The following is a 12,007-nucleotide window of genomic DNA, read 5'->3' on the forward strand; positions in this document are numbered from 1 at the left end:
TCCAATCAAGTACTTTTGTCTCCACACTCTACTACCCCTTTTCATGTGTTTTTTACCCCTAATGCTTTACATTATCTGTTAAGACTGTTTTTATTCTCCTTACATGAAAATAGCTTCTAGGTTTCTCAGCCATAAAATGTGAAAGCTGGGTAAGATCTAGCCCATTTTACAAATGAGGAAACTGAAGTCTATAGAAAACAAAATGACGTGATATTGATTTGTATGTGCATGTGTGTGTGTATGTCTATATATTTCCATCCAGGTGTTAGGACACATGCTGTTTTCAGTATACTTTATTAGAAGAAAATCAGAGATAATGTTCTCTTAGAGGGTCAAGAAATGAAAACTATTAATTTGAATATTATCATTGAAGTACAAGGATAATCAGCCTGTCAGGAAGCAGTTATTTGGCACCTGCTAAGTCCAAGCCATTTTTATTTTATAAAGTATTTCTTGAAAGAACAGCCAGTCAAAGCAATGTGTTTTTCAGTTGTGCAGATGGCTCTTTCCTGTAGTTTAGATACCAAATTATTAGTTGGGCATTTTAAGCCCAGTTTAATTAGTAAGCAAGACAGGGTTTTACATTGTGAGTTTTAACTATAAAAAGTAAAAAACTGCCCCCCAAAACAAACCATACCTGGAAACAGGATTCTTTTATTCTTGTTACTGTAACATTTATGTTATTGACTCTTGCAGTTCTTTGAAGTGTTGTAAGTAGGTTATTATGGCTCAGAGAACAGAATTCCCTGAAGTGATCACATTGTGTTTATTATTTAGTTTTACTTAGTTTAATTTTTTAATATTCATTTAGTGAAACACAAACATCAGAAAACACTAGAGATTGAGTCGTATATTAGTCAAGTATAGCTAGATATGGCTAGGGGTCATAATGAATTAGATAGATTGCAGGTTAATATCACCAAATAGAGATCCAAAAAATGTATTTTGAAATACTGGGCATTGACCTCAGGTGCTCTTTCAGCATTGTCCATATTCTTCCTACAGGACTTTATTTGTATTAAGTGGGTAGCATTTTATTAGGGAAATTGACACAGCTCCCCAGCAAGACTTTAGCTCTTTGAAGTCTGAGACCACTTGCTTTATTCCTTTTGAATTTAGAACCTAACAAAGTACCTAGTACACTGTTAGGTCATCAGAAAAATGATAATATTGCTATAGTATATCAAAATACCCTTGAGTCAACTGAACCAACTGCAAGGACAAAAATCCATAGATCCCACAATCTACTTGAGGGTTAAATTAGCTTGAAAGAATTGTTCATGACTTGCAACCCCTAAGATACCCTTTTTTTTGATAAACCCCTGTGTCACTGATTAAGGGATCAGTAGAAAGTAGATTACCTCTAAGCTATCCAGTTTCATTTCCAGTAGGGTTTTATTTTAAATCCACAGCCTCCTACTAGTTTGTGATAGTTGCCCAACAAAATGACAGGGTGTTTCTCATACTCTGTAATTGAACCAGTTTCCCCTTTTTTGGGTCTATGAAACCGCTGTGTTCTTGGTAAGGGAATGCCAGGGATATAATAGATAATGTCTCACACAAACTCTGAAAACCAGTTCATTATTCTACTTTTTAAAGACATGTTTTAAATATCCATATTGACACTCTAAAAATACTTATTTCGACTGCTCTTACTGTTAAAAAGCTTCTTGTTATTCATTAATTAAACAGAGGACATTCTGTTTGAAAAGGAAGCTTTGTGTAGGCAAGAATTGTAACTTCCTTTATAGCTGAAAGGCATGTGAGTGTGTTTTGCAAAAATTTTTTGTTTACTGATTGATTTACTAAGTAAGTCAAATGCCCTACATATTGTTTGTTAAATCTCTACCTTTAATGCTAATTTTCAGCTTAAATTGAGGAGGATTGAGGGCTATAGATGCTACTACAGATGAAAATGATTGAATTCTGGAATGTATTTTGTGTTTTAACATCTATTTGGGTGGCTTTTAAATTCAGGAATGTATAAAGAAGAAAAAATGGCCCCAAATCTCACTGATAAAATCACTTTTGTTCTTGTTGTTGATACTTTGTTTCTGGACCACATGCATTTATTAGCAGGCAGGCATAAACACATTTGTTGACATTTAAAAAATAGAAATACATTGAAGTTGCTAGATAATTGAAACTGTATAAAAATAAAATCCTTCCTTAACACCTTTCTGTCTTCAAAAATTTCTTGTTATCCTTCCAAGAAAATTTTTAATGCATCTGTATATCTTCTAAAGAAATTATACAAAGGCTTTGTGCTGTACATTGTGTTCAGCATTTTGCTTTTTTGTTGTTGTTGTTGTTGTTGTTGTTTTTCATTTAATATATCTTGGCACCTTTTTTTATATCAACACACAGATCTACCTCATTGTTTTTTAATGGCTTGATTATGTGGATGGGCCATATTTATTTTACTGGTCTTATCTTGATAAACATTTAGATTGTTTTTAGTTTTGTTGCAACACTGCAGTGACCATCTGATTCATGTATTTTGGCATAGGATAATTTCTGGGCGGTTGAATTGCTGGATCAAAGGGCATATTCATTCAAAATTTTGAAAGACATTTTTAAGTTGCTGTCCAAAGGCAAGACCAGTTTTCACTCCTGTCAACAGAGAGTACAGCATACTGGTTTACCATATTCTTGTCACTGTTAACATCTGCCAATCCCAGTAAGTGAGCTAAATAAAATTTTTAAGGAAGAAGGAAATATGTGAGGTTTTAAAAATATTCTGAAATTAGAAATATGTTGAAAAGGTTAGTATTCTTATTTTTAATTCTTTTCTTATGTTTTACATATTAAGAGATGAAATTGGCCTGATCCCATGTCCTGAAGCTAGGTATAACCGGAGTCCCATAGTCCTTGTTGAAAACAAACTGGGTGTGGAGAGCTGGTGTGTCAAGTTCCTTTTACCGTATGTCCACAACAAGCTCCTTTTGTACAGAACAAGAAAGCAGTGGCTGAACAGAGATGGTGAGTATGAATCATATTTTCTTCCTTTGGTTTTTAGAAGTGGCATGGCATGTAGTAGGTAGAGCCCTTGTCTGAGTGTTTGCACTTCTGGATTCTAGTTCTGGCTCTTCCATTCACTGTCTCAGTAGGTGCTAACCTTTCTGTCAGGTGAGTAGTCGGGACTCACTTAGACAAATTTTACAACCACAGTGATTATATGGAAGGCCTCAAGCAGAATTTCAGTGTACTTCTGGTAACCAGAGCAGTTCAGATTTTATGTTTATGTATTGGGTTCATAGGAGATTTTATTTGAAGGAAAAAAAAAACATCTGAATGTTTCTGAGAGGAAGACTCTAGTCCCTACAGGCTCAGTCTCTGGTTTCTAATCCTTCAGTATTTTATAAGCAGGAGAACTCATTTTCAAAGCAGTCCAAATGAGATAATGTAGGCATGATGTTATAGGTTTGTTGTGGACCAGCCCAGTGATTTATGGATGTGCCATTCCACTGCAAGTCCCAATTGAGCTCTGGCCCTTTGTGTCCTGTTCCTGTGCTGAAATGAGCAAAACAAAACTATCTGGCATTCACTTCTTCCATTTCTCTCAGAGAGTTTTTTACTGCATCAGACAATCACTAATCATTCCATCTGGTCTCTTTTCTTGGTATTCCATCGTATTAAGCCTCTATGTGCACAAATTCTGTTTATTATTGTATGCTCACCTCAGGTGTTTTTGGGAGAAGACTCATTTAAGACCATGTCCTTTACTGTTTTTGTAAAGCTTCTTCCGTTTCCCCCATACAGCAGTACCTTCAGAAGTGCTCAATATGCCTGGAGGCTGATTTTGAATAAGAATTTTGTTTCCTAGAGAATTTTAGTTGCCAGTCTGGTAGCCATTACCAAAGGTCTTCTCATACCAGTTGCTGTTTTGAGTACTGTGGGGGATAAAACGATGAATAACCCTTATTCAGGAAGCTTACAGTTGAGTGACAAACAATCTCTTTGCGGGTGAGAGATGTACAGAAGAGTGTTGCCAAATGTATGACCTACTGATTTCCTTGAATTTCCCTCAGCGCTATCTGTAACATACTGTCATTAATAGGTTAATAACACTTTTCCCTTTTGAGAGCACAGAAAAGGACTCTGATTTGAAGGTTAAGTGAGCAGTAGTTTCTATTTTCTGTTTGACTGTTTAACTCAGTCCTTTGATATATATTTCCTTATTAGAAGGGTGTGCCTAAGTTTAGCCATAGCCCAAGTTTATGGCATAAACTTTTAAGGCATAGGTTTAGGTGTAAACTTAAAGGTAAGCAAGTTTATCTGTTGTTAGACCCTCTTTAATTCTGCATTCCATCACCATGCTGTAGTTTTCAGTAACACTGAGGTAAAAAGTAACACCATATGACTCTATCAAGTTATTTTTTGCCAAACAAAGCTCTGTTTATATTGTGGTGCACAGAAATATATAATCAAACCAATGTATAACTAACTTTAGTTGGGGGATAAAATGATTATCTTATAGAAAAGAAACAATTTTTAAAAAGTGAAAGGCTATAGTTACCCATTTATGTATGCTAGCTCAACCTACCTTCTTCCTATGGTCTTCCAAGTCCTCTCCACTTCTCTGTTTTTGTCATTCTGTGCACTGTATTGCAGGCCTTGCTGTATCTTCTTACCACATAGTTTTTATTTTAATAGGCTCAAGAGGAACCTTGCAGAAGATCAAATGGTTAAGCTCACTCACATGAATAGCTGGCATCTAAACTTTGAATTCGGATGCAATTGATGCATGTGTCCAAAAGCAGCTTTTGATTTGATTCTAACCTATATCTTCATGGAAGCAGTTTTCTATTTCACTGTTTTGGGGTGGGGGCATGGGGATAGCATAGTTTTGTATGGTATCACGTACCACTCAGGTTATATATTGTATTATCAGTAAATATAAAGAAGTTAATTTCGGGTTTGACAAAAAAATATATCTGAAAATGCTGATAATAAAAGAATATTCTGCAAAGTTATGAACTGAAGCAATTAGAGCACAGAGGTGAGTCTTGCTAAGCAAAACATGTCAAAAATGTTAGGAAAAAGCAGCTATTTCACGAAAATGCTATACCTCTAAAATGGTTTGTTATAGAGAATATACATATTAGAAGACCCAAGTGAAGAAAGCTGACAATTTATGGGACAGTTTCCGAATGTTTGTCTGTATGACTAGTCATGCCAGAATCCTAGGCATCCACCTAAAAATGTATTCTGTAACTGAAGGTGACCTTTACTCCTGAGATAGATTTTTTCCTTCATAACCAAACTAAATTCTTGTTTTCATTAACCTGTTACATTCCTTAGGTGTTCAGAAATTATTCCTGTTTAGTTAGAGATTGATATATATATATTTTAAGTCTGCAATAGTAATACATTTGGTTTGGGAGAAAACTGATTCTGTAATTCTGATGTTTGAGAAAACCATAACAGATACAAGAAGCAGGAGGAAAGACCACAGCACTGGAGTTCTTTCAGACAGGGTTCTCTTGCAGAGTCTTTTCAGGTGTGCCCTCCTGCCATCTGTTCTTGCTCCTCTCTTTTTCACAACCCCTTAGTCTATAACTGACCTCTCTCTTTAAAAGCCCATCTTCTGCTCTCCATTTCTTTGGCTGACCAGGTCTTCATTATTTCTCACCCAGACAAATGTTATTACCTTATAACTGGTCTACCCCATTTCCAGGCTCTTTTGTGACCCATGTCCATCATGCCAGTAGCCAGTCATTTCAGACATGCTGAAACAGTTTGACGGATGTTTTTCTGGAATATGTTATGTGCTCATCTTATTCCATGATACCCACAGGGACAACGTAGAGTTGAAACTCCTTAGTATGATATTCAAGGCCCTTCACAGTCTGTTCCCAGTCTTTCCTCCACTTTATATTGAGCATCAGAAGTTGCAGATTCTCAGTCCCCAGGATGAAGCTTATCTAGATACATTTTGGTGTGGCTTGTATACTGTCTTAAAAATTGCTTTTTATTAGTCGGATAAATCTGATTTCTGTCTTCACTTGAAAAATCAGAACACTATTCCAGTTTATCACAGCCTTTTCAAGCCCTTGAGACACTGTGGCAGAGAGTTAGTTGACACTTGTCAAATTTCCTTTGCTGCTTTTTTGACATTCATTTGAACCCTAGAAGCATTTATGTTAGCAGCCATTTGATACATATGTTCATTGCGACCACAAGCAGCATTCTTCCATTCTTTGACTTCCATTCTTTGACTGTGTATACTACTGCCTTACTTGCATGCCTTTGGTTAGGCCAGGCTCATGTGTTAATGTGGTATTAGTGTGGTTGCCAGCACACGCATGTGCATACACATACACATATTTAACACTGTGAAGCCTTTTTGACTACTTCAAGAAGTAATAATTATTCACTTCTCTGTAGTGGGAGTCCTTTATTTAGATGGCTTGCATAATAGTATCCCTTGTCACGTGGTATTTTAGATAACTATTTAAACAACCTTTTCCCTGGCTGGAATGTGAGTTTATTAGGAAAAGGGATTATGGCTCATCTTTGTTTACTGAGCACCTTTATGTGTTCAACAGACATTTGTCAAACGAATAACAAGAGTTGGTAAGCAAGAGTTTTTAGCTTAGTCTAGCTATTGATTCAGTGACTATGTACAATAATAAACAAGTCCTCTCTGGTGTTTACCATATAGCTTTACCTCGAGCCTCACTTCTTGTGGTAACCTGAGTGTATTTTGGAGGAAAAGAATAACTGATTCAAGTTGACCTTGGATTTATTTCTAGATGCATGAAAACCTTTCTCTGTTAAGAGTCAGTTGTCAAATCCAGTGACCATTACCAGGTGACTACTGGCCTTGGCCATTTCTAGAATGCAGTGCATCAAGAAAAGCATATTGATTTTTCTCCAACTTTTGGAGCATCCTTTTATCTTTTCCTTGTTATAGGTGAAGTTTAGCTACTTTTCTATGTATAATGTGCCTGATTCATTTTCTCCCTATGACATGATGATGGATTAGTCATGTATTGTAATGTGTGTAGCAAAGGAACATACATTTATTTGCTGGTATGGGCGAAACTTCAGAGGAAATTTATATCATTGATGAAATTGAGAGAGTGAAATAGTTACAACTGTTGATTATACATTTTCTTCTTTAGGTCTTTGGTTCAGTCCTGACTTACAGAAGGCAAAGTAATTGCCTGTAGTATGGCAGAGTGAAAGAACATCTGCTTTGCAGGACGGCAGACCTGGATTTAAATTGAACTCGTCAGCACACTGAAGTCACTTAGCAATGACTTAGCAAGTTACTCTTTCTTTCTATTTCCACACCAAAAGAAGGAAATACTAATCAAGACCTCAAAGGGTTGTTGTGAGGATCTGATTCTTTAATTATGTCCAGTACTTCTAATCTAGTTACTTGTAGTCCTTTCTTGTTTCTGTCATTGCACTTTACCCCTACCTTTTAAATCAAACTGGAATACTTACTGAAGGAAGTCTTGTCTGAACCTCAGTCCTGAATGAGGAAGATTTAGCAGTTTGTGAAAGAGAGAAGAGAAGGGCCTGTGGTTGTATGTGTTGCTAGGTACCACTGATGATGGTCAAGGCTGTTGATATTTTAAATCCCAAAAGTCAGAAAGTATCCCTCTGCTCAGCAGTCATTGCTTAGCCAGCTTAGGAAGTTCTTTTGCTCCTTCTGGAGGCATCCAGTCCTAATATCATTTGTGTAACTGGACTGGGAAATGCAGGCTTTGTAACAGGAATTACCATTAAGTGCTTATTATATGTCAGATTGTACTAACACTTCAAGGGTCTTAATCATATAATATCCCCATCTCACATATGAGGAGAACACTAAGGCCTAGAGAGATTAAGTGATTTGCCTAAGAATTCCCAGTAAGTGATGGAGCTGAACCCAATAGCTGTTGTTGCTCTCTTAGGGAGAGACCTGTCAGTAGAGGAAACGTTGCTTTGATAAGCCTTCTTCTATCTTCACATAGCCATAAAATGAAAATCAGGGACTTAAGTATTTGCATTGTTTGTTAGTTTTTGCCTTGTGCTGCTGTACTGAAGTGCTGTGGAGGATCATGGAGGATGGACTTCTCGTCTTTACTTAGGATGGAGGGAGAAGGGGAATGTGTTAGAAGTACAAACAAATAGCAACTACCATTGGTCAGACACATTTTCTTTAATGTAGAAAGGGAGATTCCAAGGGACTAAACCAATTTACCTAGGTAAAATAATCACTTTTTGGAAAATTGTAGATATCAAAAGAAATTTCAGAGGCTTTCCCATCATTTACAAACCTCTCCATATAACTACTTGACTATGAAGGGTTTTTTTTGTTATTGCTGCCTGTTTTACAAGTTTGGAAATTTAGACAGTTTTACTAAGGGAACAACCTCTTTGTTCCAGACTTCCTTATTTATGTTGAAAATATTCATTTCTTGGTCAGTCAGTAGTGATGGCATTTTGGTGAACAAAATTTGCTGAATAGTCACTATGTGTCAAAAAGCTGTGGAGATGTAGAATGAATTGTGTTGCTCACAACACTGAGGTTGAGGTTATTATCCTTGTGTCACTGAGGTTCCAACAGGTTAGGTTATGTAGGTAGTAAGTGGAGAAGCTGGGATTCAAACCTGGGTAGTATGGCTTTAAGGAAGGCCTATCCTCTTACCACTCCTCTGTGCTGTGGTCAGACATGGAGCTGCTTTGGAGCAGGGACTGTGCTTACTTATCTTCAGCCAGCTCAGTACCTGGCTTATTGTAGATGCTTACAAAATTTGTTGAGTGAATGAGTAATTTGAAGATGTATTTGGGAAGACCTGTGTACAAAAAATATATGGTCCAATTAAGAGGATATTTATATAAGTAACAAAAGTAAGAGACACATAAAACAGAGATGAGGCCAGGTGCAGTGGCTAATGCCTATAAATCCAGCACTATGGGAGGCTGAGGCGGGTGGATCACCTGAGCTCAGGAGTTCCAGACCACCCTGGGCAACATGGTAAAACCCTATCTATACTAAAATACAAAAAATTAGCCAGGAATGGTGGCATGTACCTGTAGTCTCAGCTACTAGGAAGTCTGAGGCATGAGAATTGCTTGAGCCTGGGAGGCAGAGGTTGCAGTGAGCCAAGATCGTGCCACTGCACTCCAACTTGGGCTACAGAGTGAGACTCCATCTCAAAGGGAAAAAAAAAAAAACAAAAAAAGAAAAAAGATTTTTGTGCAGTTAGGTAGGTTAGGAAAGTCTTTAAAATTTGTTTGGTTAAATATTAGATGGGAAGACATGAGGCAGAAAGAATAGCAAGCAGGTGAATCTAATTATGTTCAGAGAAGACAAGGTAGGCAGGTAGGAGGTGTGTTCATAGGATAGTGGGGTTTGACTCAGATGGAATGTAGCACGTAAAGGAAGGTAAAGGAAGTCCAGGCTGATCAGGAGATTGGGACCGGGTTTCAGCGGCTTCATTTCCTGGTACATTTTACCAGTACCTTGTGTTGTAGTCATGCTCTGGTATTCATAATCTGTTGGAGAGCAGACTATGTGTCAAGTTCCATGCATTTTTATCTTTGCTCATACTTTTTCCAGTATGGTAAGGTGGTACCATGACCCCTTTATTTGTTTATAGTCTTTCATGTATAATTCCACTGAGAATTAATTGCCACTTCTTTGGTGGGCCCCAAAATGTGGTTTATGTTCGACTTAATAATTATTTTGCCTTATATAATATTTGTTTATATAGTCTCTCCAACTTGAGGATAACTTAGAGGCAAAATTAAGTCTTATTTATCATTATATTCATTCTCTCAGTCCTAAGGGCCTACTTTAATATTTGCCCATAGTCAATACTTGGAATAGTTGTGGAATTAAATGAATAGTGATGTAGAATATATTTCTCTTTCTTAATAAACATTAACTTAGTGCCAAAAAGTACTAAAAGTAAAAAAAAAAAAAAAAAAAAAAAAAGAAGAGTTTATTCTTCATAGGCATTTTGTATTGTAATGTATGTAATGACTTGGAGGTCAGAATAAATGTGTGCTGATCCAACTATTGTTCATTTGAATTGAATATTCCAATATGCTCACAAGTAATGAAATCATGGGCCCCAAATAAGTGTTAATTTCCTATTAAGATAGAATAAAATAATTGATTTTGTTATTAACTAGAGTATTTTTAAATGACTGTTGGATATATTTATGTGTATGTGCTCTTAGATTTTAAAAAGTTTATATTTTACTTAAACACTGAAAATGTCCCCGTTATTGTAGGCAGACATTTTGTTTGCCGTAGAGTTGACTTGCTGGAAACAGTTTTAATGTTGACTTGGCCACATGCTAATTGAGTGACCACGGGCCGATTGTTTAAATTGCAAAATTTCAGTTTCCCTATCTGTAAAGTGGGATAAGAATATTTTGGATTGTGATTGTGAGAATGTAGTGAAATAATATAAAATGAAGTGCTTACTACCATGCCTCATACACAGTAATACTAAATAAATGGTAATAATTATTTTTATTATTTTATTCCATGGCATTTAATAAGAGCTTGGTAGGGTTACATTAATTTCGTGCTGTGCCCCTAGATTGATAATCTTAATCCTAGAATTCTTTGCAGTTTTAGTAAGACAAAGACAATGTGTCTAAACTTTATTAATTTTGCTCCTTTAAATAGAAGCTTATGGCGCTTATTTGAATATAGAGGAATTGTCAAGACCATGATAAATAAATAGCTAATGGATGTGAATAGCCAATTCATAAAATGAACTATATGTAAAAAACAATGAAAATGTTCATATTAGCAAATATAAATAAAAGAAACGAATTGTTTTTTTTTTAATCTGTCACATTCATTTTTTAAAATATATATAGGTCAGTTACAGGGACATAAGTACACTCATGTTTCTTTTGGTAGTATAAATAGATACAGCCCATATGAAGGACAATTTGGAAATGCTTAGTAGGAGTCATACTGATTTTTATATTGTTTTGACATAGTAGTTCTGCTTCAGGAAATACATTCCAAGAAAATAGACTACAAGACAAAAAGTTTGTTTACAAATGTTTATAGTAGTATTATCTATAACATTAAAAACAAACAGAAAACAGCCTAAAGAGCAAGGTAGTTGATTACATATCGGACTAAGGGATTGTAATGCAACTGATAAAAACACATACTGTATAGGAGAATGCGTATGATACAATACTTAGTGAAAAAATGGAACAAAGTTGTGCATTTATCATTGCTATACCTATGTAAAAATATGTGCAAGAAAGGATAATTTTTGCAGGAGAATCTAAATGAATTATGTTAAGTGGGTTGGATTCTGAGTCATTTTTTTTTTCCTTTTGAAAATTTGCATTCACAGTCAATACTTCAGATACTTGTAGAGTTAAATGAATAGTGGCATAGAAATTGTGTTTCTTGGCCAGGCATGGTGGCTCACACCTGTAATCTCAGCAGTTTGGGAGGCTGAGGTGGGCAGATCACGAGGTCAGGGGATCAAGACCATCCTGGCCAATATGGTGAAACACCCTCTCTACTGAAAAATACAAAAAAATTAGCTGGGCATGGTGGTGCATGCCTGTGGTCCTAGCTACTCTGGAGGCTGATGCAGGAGGCAGAGACTGCAGGTAGCCTAGATTGTGCCACTGCACTACAGCCTGTGCAACAGAGTGAGACTCGGTCTAGAAAAAAAAAAAAAAAGGAAAGAAAGAAAAGAAATTGTGTTTCTTTCCTTGGTAAATATTAAATGAGTACCAAAAAGTACTAAAAAATAAAAGTGAAGAGATTAGACTATTCTTTATAGGCATATTGTAAAACTGTTTGTGTCAGCTTTTAAGAGAGTTACACTTATCATTAGTAGAAGGTCTTGAGGATAGTCTTCATATCCCTGACATCTTAGAAGAGGGTATTTATCATTAAAGTTAGTATGACATGAGATATATATTAGTATAATGTGATAGAGAGAAAGAGATCCTTAAAAGAATGAGAAGCCAAGCTTTAAAGGTAGGACTGTTTGTTTTTAATATGACT

The 12,007-nt window shown here is 36.0% G+C and overlaps 1 protein-coding gene across 3 annotated transcripts in view; it reads left to right on the forward strand.

The window, feature by feature from the left end:
- The window catches only part of PTAR1 (protein prenyltransferase alpha subunit repeat containing 1), a 47,503-nt gene that overhangs the window by 6,324 nt on the left and 29,172 nt on the right, over positions 1 to 12,007 (forward strand). For all 3 annotated transcript variants that reach the window (XM_039461356.2, XM_074394701.1, XM_010346137.3), the window contains exon 2: positions 2,813 to 2,982. In XM_039461356.2, coding sequence (XP_039317290.1) covers positions 2,813 to 2,982 — 170 coding nt within the window. The remainder of the gene's footprint in view (positions 1 to 2,812; positions 2,983 to 12,007) is intronic.

Source organism: Saimiri boliviensis, chromosome 2, assembly GCF_048565385.1.
Source record: "Saimiri boliviensis isolate mSaiBol1 chromosome 2, mSaiBol1.pri, whole genome shotgun sequence".
Classification (NCBI taxonomy): domain Eukaryota; kingdom Metazoa; phylum Chordata; class Mammalia; order Primates; family Cebidae; genus Saimiri; species Saimiri boliviensis.